Below are 11205 nucleotides of genomic sequence, written 5' to 3' on the forward strand. Positions count from 1 at the left end.
AAGTTTTTGTGTACCAACATGCCGTTCTTATAAAGTGATTGGGACAATGCAGAATCGTTGAAAGATTCGACCTTTACAGAAGAAATACGCAATGACGTGTACAACAACAAAATCCGATCCATCAAGATGTTTGCCATAGTTTAATCGCAAATATTTCATTGATATGAGAAATGCACTAAAGTAGTGACTGACAAAAAGGCTGGCCATATTAGGTCCAGCATAAATGAGGCACAAACACAAATCCGGCAACACTGTAAGAGTGCTCCAGAAACCACACCTCAACAACACACAACTCCTAAGCCTAAGCAAAACCTCAAACCGGCATCCTTATTGTCGTCTTCGTCTTTGTTCTTCGTCTGTAAAATAAACGTAAATTAGGTTGGGGTAAGATGGTCCATGTCTTTTATCGTCCCATTTGGTAGCAAACAAAGAATATTTACAAAAATATAACCCAGCACGGGACTACATAAAAGAGTGTTCTTAATTATTAAAACAACGATCAGGTAAAATAGATAATGATGTTCTTGAATCCATCTTACCCTACACTATCAATATTACAAACCACGCATCTTATAGTCACCGGTTCATTTCATATCGTGATGTACAAATTATTTTTTAACTTTCCAGCAAACATTAATTATTATACGAAAACTTATTTTGCCAACTAAAGTTTTTTAATAGTAATATAAAATATTACACACTTATATATACCTTGCGCTTTTCTTCTGCAGCATATAGGCTACGCTTGCTTTTCTGCAACAATAAAATAATTAAACGTCGGTTTATATTATGACGTCACAATTACCTTCATTCCCGATTCTCCCTTTGTCCTCTTTGATTCTCTGTGACGTCATATACTATGTTCTAAAATAAAAATGGTGCTTCAAATAAGATTGTGACGAAACCAAACACCTTACGAAGGTGGTTCTTCTGTGGCGTCATCATCACTTCGTGACGTCACATCTCTGATGTCACCTGGATAAGAGCTGGTGTACGTAACAATGGTTATTGTGAAATATACTTTACCAAATCGTTCATCTTCATGCTTCATTTCTAGCTAACGGCACAAATATATTTTAGATTAAAATATGGAAGTAATGGCCTTGCGACGATGCAAAAGCGCGCATGGGGCCCCATGGAAAAATGTCGCGAAAAGCAAAGTATGAAAGAAAACGCAATCAAATGTCGCGAAAAGCAAAGTATGAAAGAAAACGCAATGTGACGTAGCACACGTGTGCTCGTGGGCGTTATGACGTAATAATCGCGAGCGATGGCGGAGCGGGTATGACGCGATGTCATACAGACGCACTGTGACGTAACGCAGCGATTGTGTGTATACCATTGTCATGACGCGAGTTACGTGTATTATGACAAAATAAATAACCGAAGTGAAAGTCCTAAAATAAGTTTGTTGAAATAGTAAAATACATAATACATAAAATAAGAATACCAATCGCAAGGCACAATACTAGTAAGTAGTTTATATTTACATCAAATAACTCAGTTACATTAAATAACTAAACGAGAATATATAGATTATAACAAGTAATACTCAACAGTTGCAATGGTACTTAACTTCTTGCAGAAGAAACAAATATAATCCTGCTCTGAGTTCATCCAAACAGTGTAGCTTTGTCGTTGCTTCATCCAAACTGCCTTGTATAGTTGCAACGAGTTGTAAGGACGACGTTTTACATGCCCGGAGAATCAACGAAAAGCGGGATACGCCGGTTAATCAAAATTATTGACGTGGTGAATTTAAATTTTCCACTTTTCTCGATTGCCCTGTTTGTGCTTTAGCTTCAGAACTGTATAATTGAGCACGTAGTTGGTCATTTAGAGCCCATTTGATCGAACAGTTGTTTATGTTGTTTTCCATGATTCTCGCATTAATTCTATTGATTGAAATCAAATCATAATATATAGTAGGTCGAAGGAAAACGGCACACCTTTCATTTTATGTTAGGTTTAAATACAATAACATTCAATTTATGCTGCATGGAGTTGGAATATTTGATGACGCACCTATATCACCATGCGGTTCTTAAGTATATCTGCGTGTGTGTGGACAGTGTGGTATATAGCTTGTATAGAGTAAACACATTGTTTATGACTTTAATTTAAAGCTTCACATTTGTGTAGGGCGCATTATAGTCTTTACATATTAAACCCAAGTTTTAATTGGTTGTACATGAATGTAGGGGAAGATGGGACACACCCACCCTACTATATGTGTAGTAAGGTTGGAAAAAATGAGAGGATTTTTAGGCGCCTGTGGTATCCATCTTACCCCATGTAGTACTATACTCGAAGTTATAGGAAAATATATAATCTCCCCACACATTCCAAAGACCCTACGCAATGTGATTACATTACAGCATACTTTAAGCAGATTAGGCGATCCGTTTAATTTGAACAAGGATCAAACAGAACCGATATTTCTTTGTCGGTTTGTTTATTAATTTTCGTAAGTTCACGTATTAATATTAAGGAGAAGGAGTGTACGTGTTTTCTTTGAAAAAATATGGAATTGTCAAATACATACTTTGTAATGATTATACCTGTAGGGTGGGGGAAGATGGGACACTTTTAACACATAATATCCAAATATCCTGATCGTGGGTTAGACAATTAACAGCGGTCTATGGGAGTAATAAGAAAACGGTTTTATAATTTTAAATATTCTTTATTTATTGACAAATGGGACGAGCAAAATAACATAAAAAGGTGTTCCATCTTTTCCCACCTTCCTATATATTTGTTAGGAATTCTATATTTTGTGTTCATACTTCAAATTGAAATATACTGAACCCGACACGTCTGCGACCATTATCCGTTCAAGTGATTTCAACAGTTCGATTTTGAACACTCAAGACAACTTGACTGTTGTCAAGTGGCGTAACCCCTCCACTGATATTGTGCTTACACAATGCCAGCTTTCTGCCATAAAATAACAACTCGTAAACGAAAACGTTTAGTTGCTAAGGAGCTGTATATAAGGAGAAATAACAATCTACAAAATACAGCATATAGTGTGGTTACGTTACAGCTAACCAAACCAAAATCAATAAATCTGTTCGCGATTTACAGAAACACAATTGATGTCACGCCATGAGGCGACAATTGATTCGACAATTTCGTTTGTTTTATAAAACCAGACAGTCGCCAAGACCGCTCCTCTTATTGTGACGTCATAGGGAGAAATCTTTGCAATTTTCAAACCCTAGTTTGAACGGACGTTCAAAATACAAAATTATTTTCTTGACCCAAAAAAGTTTTCCAAAAATTTAAACACAAAATGTGTTTCTAATCGGCTGTTCGATTTAACAGTATAGTTTAATTCAATGCAAATTTCTCTAGAATTTTAGACGTTGCCATATCCTACTTTTCACAAACTTTTAAGAAGGTAATACTTTTTATAGGTCACGAGCATTAGGTGTATGTAGTAATGTAGTAGTGTGTATGTAGTAGACTGTCCTTACAAACAATTAAAACGAGAGTTATACGAACAACTATTTATTAAAACGAGTAACTTTTAAAATGGGAAATAAACAGATGTATGAACAGTACTCGAGATAAGAAAAAGAAAACAATAAATGACGTCATAAGTGGTGAGAAACAACGGTGTATACCTATTTCTAATGCAGTCGTGATGGTATGAGAAAAACGATTTAAATTGTGGTCTATTACATTTTTAGGGGCCAACTGAATTTTAAATCCCAGGTTCTTTAGCTTGCCAGGACCTCACCCATATAGAATAGAATTCATTGGCCTGCATAGCTATAACAGACCATAGTTTTGAGCTACGAATCGCTATTATATGAATATTTAGGTGACAGATCAAACATGGAAGCGTGGTAGCACTTAAATTGCAAAGCACCGATATGTAACATGGCAACTGTTTTGTGGTAAGACAATAACGAAAGAAGCACCGTTAAATAACGTGTATCGTTGACAATTAAAAATTACCTATTTAAAAGGCAAGCTGCTATACCAGATGTAGGAAGACTTAAATAATGAGGTGTATTGGCAAATGGAGCGTTGTTAATAAAATCAATGACACTTCGTATTTAAACACTGAGAAAAACAACACGTTCCTTTGGGAAAGATAATTGAATTAACCTTGGCCCAGCTAGGATCTGTAGTTCACCGTAACATGCGAGCCATTGCCCCAGGGGCTTCCAGGTTTAAAATTAGCAACTAACGACAATGCATGGGCAATAAGTGAATACAAATGATGGCACATGTGTTTATAAATTACATAACACCGAGCATTGCAATATGAAATGATGATTTACATAAAACAATTCGCACAATTCAAATACCGTTAAAAGAAGTATTATATACATTTTTACACTTATAGTACAATAAGTCTGACCAATACCATTACAGTATAAATAAAAAGCTGACCAGTAACATGAGCTTTGGAATTAATACTTGTACGTTAATCTTTCATTTGATCTGGCAGTATTGATGATATCATTTAGTTCCATTTCTTCTCTATATTTTGTATCTTCATAAACTGCTAACTTCTTGGTCATTTTTAGGTAGGCAAAGTTGGCAGAGAGACACATCAGAAATTGTTTCTGCGAAAAAATGTATTATTGAATTGAATGGTAAGAATACATATATATATATATTTACTATAAAAGTGCTACGGCATTACTAACAAAAATGGTTTATTATATTTATCACCTCATACCTCATGCTCACTGTCTGTCCGGATAAGTTTAATAAAGATTATAATCTTTTAAATTCTAAGAAGAATTCATCTCTTCAAAGTTTAAAACAAGCTTAGCGTAATTCAAAAATAACTAATATTGCAACTGCTGGCATGAACTTTTTAATCAAGGGCATATTCATAATTTCATTGGAATTTCTTAATGTCAATTCAATATAAGACTTGGAAATAAAGATTAAGGTCCCGAAACCCATTGGGATTCATAAGTCGATTAATATAACCACAAAAGCAAAGGGAACCCAGTGATAAATATGACTCCCAAAAATTAATCAATGATTTTGTAAAACACTATTGCATGATTTTGGTTTCCTTATTAATTCATATTTTTTGTTATTTTTAATTACTATGTTTTGCATTATTATATTCAAAGAGAAAAATACACGTTATTTTATAGCGCATTTTAAAAAATATATATATATCTGTCAATATTTTCTATGGCACCAATAATGAATGACAGGCAGTATGAATGAAATGTAAAATATCAGTAAATGGATCGAAGTCCAAAGAAAAATAGTTCACACACATTCGAAAATTTTGTAAATTGCACATTGATATCAGAAAAATAAAATCCTAAACATTTTAACAAACAATATCTGCTGGTAGATTAAAATAAACTTAATTAAAATCTAAACCATTACTCTAGTATGTACAGGTTGTGTCTTTACATTCACATTTTTTTAGATTATATCTTAATGTTTTGCAACTAAATACAACTTAATATGAGGTAACTGTATTGTTGGTTTAGCAGCCACAACTTTATATGGCACATTTACTCAAGTAGTTTTACCCGTAGCGTGTTTTAACAACTGTTAATCGCTGCTATTTTCCTGTCTCATTGCTATTTTAGTTTATTTGATCTTGGTTACCCTATCAGGACAGATAAAGTTTATGTTATGTTATGATAGTCAGACTTAGGTATTATCATGTTGGAATTTTATGTAGTAAACCAGATGTTTAGTTTTTAATCAAACTTACCGAAAAAAATCATTATATAAGCAGTTTGGTTTAGTAAAAATGAACTAAAACAGCAACGTCATTGTGCTATGCTGCAACACAGACATAAATATTCATAAATCTAGTTTATTTATTAACAAATAACCGATAAATAAGCCAGTACACACCATAAAGAACAATGTATTTAATTTAATATTTTTCAGCCAACAAGGCAGCAAAGTTGGCAAACAATATAAACATAAAGTGTTTGCTCGGCAAACATTTTTCTTACACAGGTATCATGGCAATATTTAGAGAGAAAACAGCTTGTAAATTTAAACAATGATAGCTGATACACCTATCTGCAGTACTGTCAACTTTTGCTGTTGTTTTTTTGGGGAAAAAACTAACTTTTCAAGAGTATTACTCCATCTATTGCTAAAGATAATATATATTGTTATTTTCATATTTGTAAATTAGTGTTACTTCTTATTTTTTCAGCTAAACCCCAGTATGTTTTGTTTAAAATTGTAAAAATAAGGTTTTAAATGTTAAGGTTCACAAAAGGTTTACAACATTAATTAGGAAATAACTTTATTAAAAAGTTTGAGAACTACAACAAATTTAGACTTGTGTAACCGTGTTATATCGCCACTTAGTTTAAGCTTGGAAAAGTTCAAACACTTAATCCAACACTAAAGAATAATGATTTTAAATCCATGTATTATTCATTGGTATCAAAAGTTAACTGTGGTGTCTTTATACGAACAACCCTTGGAACTAAACTGAAGTATCACACTGACAACTGGATGAAATGTAATCAATACAAAACCACAATGAATGAAACCTTACTATGAACAAATTATTTTCTGTGTGAAACATGCTCTTTTTAAATGCCCTAAGTACAGATATGATTATAGCAACAATACACTGATACATTAAAGTAGGAACTCATAACCTAGGGTTTACTATTTATATTAATATAAATGTAACTTTCTTTATTCTCGCATGTACGGGAAGCGACAGTCATTATACACGGATGTTCTTTTTATACACTCCATTTTACGAGTTACCGCGTATGTAACTTTGTCAGCGTGTTTTTTCTGTATAGTAGCAGCGCGAAGCCTTAAACCTATAACCTTTGAGTTAGAGGCAGGCGTACCAACCACTGTGCATTTGCACCAAACTATATGTCAGTCAAAAGGTTACCATTAAAGTGACTGTTATAGCGCCTGTCACAATTCAAACATTGCATGTAAATCAAACAAGTCATGTTTATGAAAGAACCTAATCCAAAGCTATAATATTTTATGGTCTGTATATGACACTTAATACTGATGGCGTAATATTGCCACGTCAGGGGAACAGACTGCTAACTAAGCTGGATTTGATTAGCTGAACCATATTGGCAAGTGATGGTGACATATGATATATATGTCTATACCATGCTGATATTTAATGTCACATGCACATGTGAAAAATTGACACAAGAAACAGGAAAATAAGCTGTTACACCATATTTTACGATACAACACATGATAAACCAGTTTTCACCCAAATAAAATCCAAAAACCAGTTTTTTACAAAAAATATGCCTTTGGGCACAAATTAAAGCTATAAAAACCACATGTTTTGATAAAAACAAACATAAAATTCCTAATAACCTTATCATACAAAACATCATGCATGGTAGTTCAGTCTTACTTATAGATAGTAAATTACTTACCATGCTTAAGAGCGTTATTGCAGCCCCAGCAAACGCAACTATATAAAGCTGATAAGTCACGTTGAACTGAAAATAAGAGAGAAAATGTAAAATGAATTACTATCTTTGTCATGAATATCTGACTTTAGTCATTTTACTTTAGATGGGACGCACAATAAGATACTACGTAAAACATCGTAATAAAAGGTTTTCAGGGGAAATTTACCAAAAAACATTATGTTTTTTGCATAAAACCAAACAGCAAGAAAAAAGTATAAAAAGAAACAAAAACATATGTGAAAAATTAATTTGTCAGTTTATTTAAATGTACATGTGATGTAACTCTGTAACAAATGATAGAAGCAAACAAAAACTAAGAAAACATTATATATTTGATAAATACTTACCGTTGGTGTGCTACAGAATTTAGTAAGATCATCACCACATATTCTGCCAATATCATCTGGAAGATGCGCAGGAAGAATTCCTGAAAAAGTTTCTCCGTTAGCTGGTTGTACTACAGTTCAACATGCACTAAATATTGCTACTTGTTATATGTATTAGGATCATTAAGGAAATAAAAAAGTGAGTTAAATTTTTTTAATATTAAATTAAATTACAACATATATAATTGTATAAAAATGTGCATTGTTACAAAACACAGTATATATACCAGTTGCATTTACATAACATTTTTTCTATGTCTGTTATCTTTAAATTAGCAACAAATATTATGTATTGGATATTGTATACACAGACATGGAAGCAGCCATATTAAAAGAATTTACAAAAATATATTTATTTTAAGAATGGGCTCTTGACCTTCGAACTCTCCTGGGCTGCACCACTGTACATAGACATGAATTACCTGTTTGTCTGAAGTCAATGCAAGTATTTGCTTTGCACTGTGAGTTGGCAACGATGAAGAAATGAATTGGAAATGCGGCAAAGCAAGTAATCAGTAACCAACCCACTCCACAAATATACACAAGCATGGTGTACTGCAAACAATGTCATGTCATTAGGCCAAGGTTATCAATTAGTTTCAGTTTATTGTGAAATATGCAAGGTATCATATTTAATATAAGTTGACATTGCCCTTTTACTGTGCAGCTAGCAAAACTAGCAAAAAATAAAAACTATGACGTTTCTTTACTATCTAGACAAAATTGCGCAACCAAATCTATATATTACTAAAAATACCAAATAAATGCAACCTAAATAAAACTTTCAAACAAGTGTAGAAATAATTAATAGGCCTAAAAGTATTTTTAAATCAAAAGTTTGTGTCACTATGCTACAAATGTATTGTTCACTTACAAATATGCCGATACAAAGACCACAACAAGATGTTTTGCATCCCTCTTCATAATCACTTTTCACAACCCTTGTGGATAAAATTCCATCCACGAAAAGTAAAATGGAAAGCACGAACATAAAAGCAGCAATACCGTAAATGGAGTATTTGAAGTTTTGAATTCTGAAACAAGTTTAAAACAGGCCCATTACCAACAACAGTACAACACTATACATACAATATGTCTGGCAAAAGCCAAATTGAAAAAAACTTAATTGCACAAAAATAAAACATTGTTGATAGTAAAAAAAATTGTGCATGCCCAAATAAAACCTCCAAATTTTAACAAAAGTACTAAATTAAAAATAAATATCACAGAAAAGCTCAAACAGGCTAATAACAGTACTACTAAAAAAACATTTATACAAAACTATACAGATATAAAAACAGAACATTAATAGGTTAAAACGGCTAGTTGCTGTTTTTTACTTACATTGTATCTGTCGATGTTTCATTCCAATAAAAGTCTGTTGAGTTAAGTAATATGTAGCTGTTGCTTACTGCTTCATGGGCTGTTCCACAGAATAAAGCTGTGCCTGCCCAGCATAGAACAGCAGCAATAAGAGACGCCCATGGTACAAGGCTGAGGCATCTTAAACATGAATCAAAACAACCTGAAATATAAAAAATGAAGATCAATTTAATTTGTTTATATATAAAGGAAGCGAGTAATTTAATCATTAATTCTAAATAATTATCCAATTAAACGGCAATTTCATGGTTGAATTAGTAATTTAATTTAGAAAGATAATTACCCATTTTCCTAGTCTTAGCACACACGTATTCTTTAGCTTCTCTTTCGTTCTGTGCAATAGTATAAGTACAAACGTAATCACAAGAAACAACGTCTGAAACATACAATATACGTTCATAAGTACCATATCATATAACTAATTTCTACACCATGAACTAAATATAAATAACAGTAGGCTCACATTAGTTTTACTTGCAGTATGTACAAACATGTAAAACAGAAACTACTCAATTGAAGCACTCTATACAAACATTGTTAACTCGCAAACCTATCTCAACTTTGTGCGTTTGCGGAGCTCTGCCGTTGAGTGCGTTCTGCCGTTTGAGCAAAGTGGGTGTGAAATTGAAAAAATAACGATTTCACAGACACACGCTGCCATCTCGCGGCGTAGACAACTCTAAAACGTCAACAGAGCTCTTAGTTTTTAAAATAAAAAGCTTTAAATATTTAAATAAAAACATTTAGTGTTTTTTTAACAGGTACTGTTGCGATATGCAATTTACGTGAAATGAAACATTTTTTACATCCGTTTATAGTTGCGTTGCAGGGATATTCCCCACTTAAAGAATGATTTCGTGGACTTGCGAAATCAAGAATCTGTTGTTTTGTTTGCTCTGTTACATAAGAACATTATAACTGTGAAATTATATATTGCAAAAGTATATTTTAAATCGTAACATGGCGTCTGGGACTATGTCGCTTTCGCAGTGGGTAAACAAGGAACTAGTCAAGTTGCTGGGAATAGCAGAGACAGACGTTGAAGATTTATCGTCTTACCTTGTAACGATTGATAATCCTGAGGAATTGACCACTTTCGTGACTGAGTTGTTGTCTGAGAATGGCACAGAGTCTGGATTGGACGGCCCCAAAAAGCAGTTTATTCGCGATTTGTTGGGAAGGTATTTACTGAGTCAAGTTTAATGTATAAAATAACGATTACAACACATTTATAGTATATATTATTTAACTTTAAATAGCTTTTGTGTGATGGTAACCATCTAATCTTTTACTTCAGATGGGAGAGAGTTCGGGTCCCTGACAACGTAATGGTTTACAAAAAAGATGATGATGACGGTTTTAATGGTGGAAAAAAACTTTTGGGGAAAAAGTTATTGCCATCATCTAACTCTAATCCTTTTGATATGAGCAAGATGGGAGAGAGTTTAGAGGGTGGAGAGAAAAAGGCAAAGAAGAAGACCCATTATGTTTCCTTATATGGTAAAGATGGTGAGATGAGAGCTCATGCAGTTATGTTGCCTGGAAGAAACATTTGCGAATGTCAAGCTCAAAAACATAAGTATGTCGCATATTATTTATATAGTTTAAAATATTTCTTCTTAAAGTGGAAAAATAGCGAATAAACAACAGCTGTTATACATGTTTACAGTTAAAAACTTATTTACATTTAATTGAAAGAAAGAAGCGTGGTCGCACTGGTCGCTGCATCTAGCAGATAAACAACGAGCCATTTATGTTTAAATATTTCCAAGGGTGAACCCCTAATGGAAACAGAAATGTTTGTAAAGACAAAGTGGGGCTTAAAAAAGAATTGACCCAAAGATTGGGCTATGACCCCCTAGTAAATTCCATCAATAGTTTAAATTAATTTTAGATAAATCTCATTACAGGCTGGTAACATTGTTTGACTGTGGGCGAGTGTTTGTGAACAGGAGGGGTCGGGCCCTTGTTTGTTTTGTGGGGATTTGGTTGCACAG

General features: G+C 33.2%; 2 protein-coding genes and 1 long non-coding RNA gene across 3 annotated transcripts; 1 reads left to right on the forward strand and 2 right to left on the reverse strand.

Annotated features, from left to right (window-relative positions):
* Nucleotides 1-19: 19 nt before the first annotated feature.
* Nucleotides 20-864, reverse strand: LOC113475353. Its single transcript, XR_003397109.1, has 3 exons — nt 806-864; nt 712-753; nt 20-356 (listed from the first exon to the last, which is right to left on the reverse strand). It is a non-coding gene; the product is annotated as an uncharacterized LOC113475353 (long non-coding RNA).
* A 2636-nt stretch (nt 865-3500) lies between these two features.
* LOC100176317 (neuronal membrane glycoprotein M6-a) lies at nt 3501-9833 on the reverse strand. The gene is made up of 8 exons (XM_002128761.4): nt 9759-9833; nt 9492-9584; nt 9170-9350; nt 8700-8859; nt 8248-8380; nt 7787-7866; nt 7401-7466; nt 3501-4586 (listed from the first exon to the last, which is right to left on the reverse strand). Exons 2-8 carry the CDS (start codon nt 9493-9495, stop codon nt 4431-4433), a joined length of 780 nt encoding a protein of 259 aa, XP_002128797.1. The 5' UTR covers nt 9496-9584; nt 9759-9833; the 3' UTR covers nt 3501-4430.
* Nucleotides 9834-10074: 241 nt separating this feature from the next.
* LOC100186532 (activating signal cointegrator 1-like) lies at nt 10075-11176 on the forward strand (the record flags this gene model as incomplete). The annotated part of the gene is made up of 3 exons (XM_002128800.5): nt 10075-10389; nt 10506-10787; nt 11119-11176. Coding segments are annotated over exons 1-3 (561 nt in total), but the record flags the coding sequence as incomplete, so codon positions are not given.
* Between the last annotated feature and the right edge of the window lie 29 nt (nt 11177-11205).

This window comes from Ciona intestinalis, unplaced genomic scaffold, assembly GCF_000224145.3.
Source record: "Ciona intestinalis unplaced genomic scaffold, KH HT000256.1, whole genome shotgun sequence".
Classification (NCBI taxonomy): Eukaryota; Metazoa; Chordata; class Ascidiacea; order Phlebobranchia; family Cionidae; genus Ciona; species Ciona intestinalis.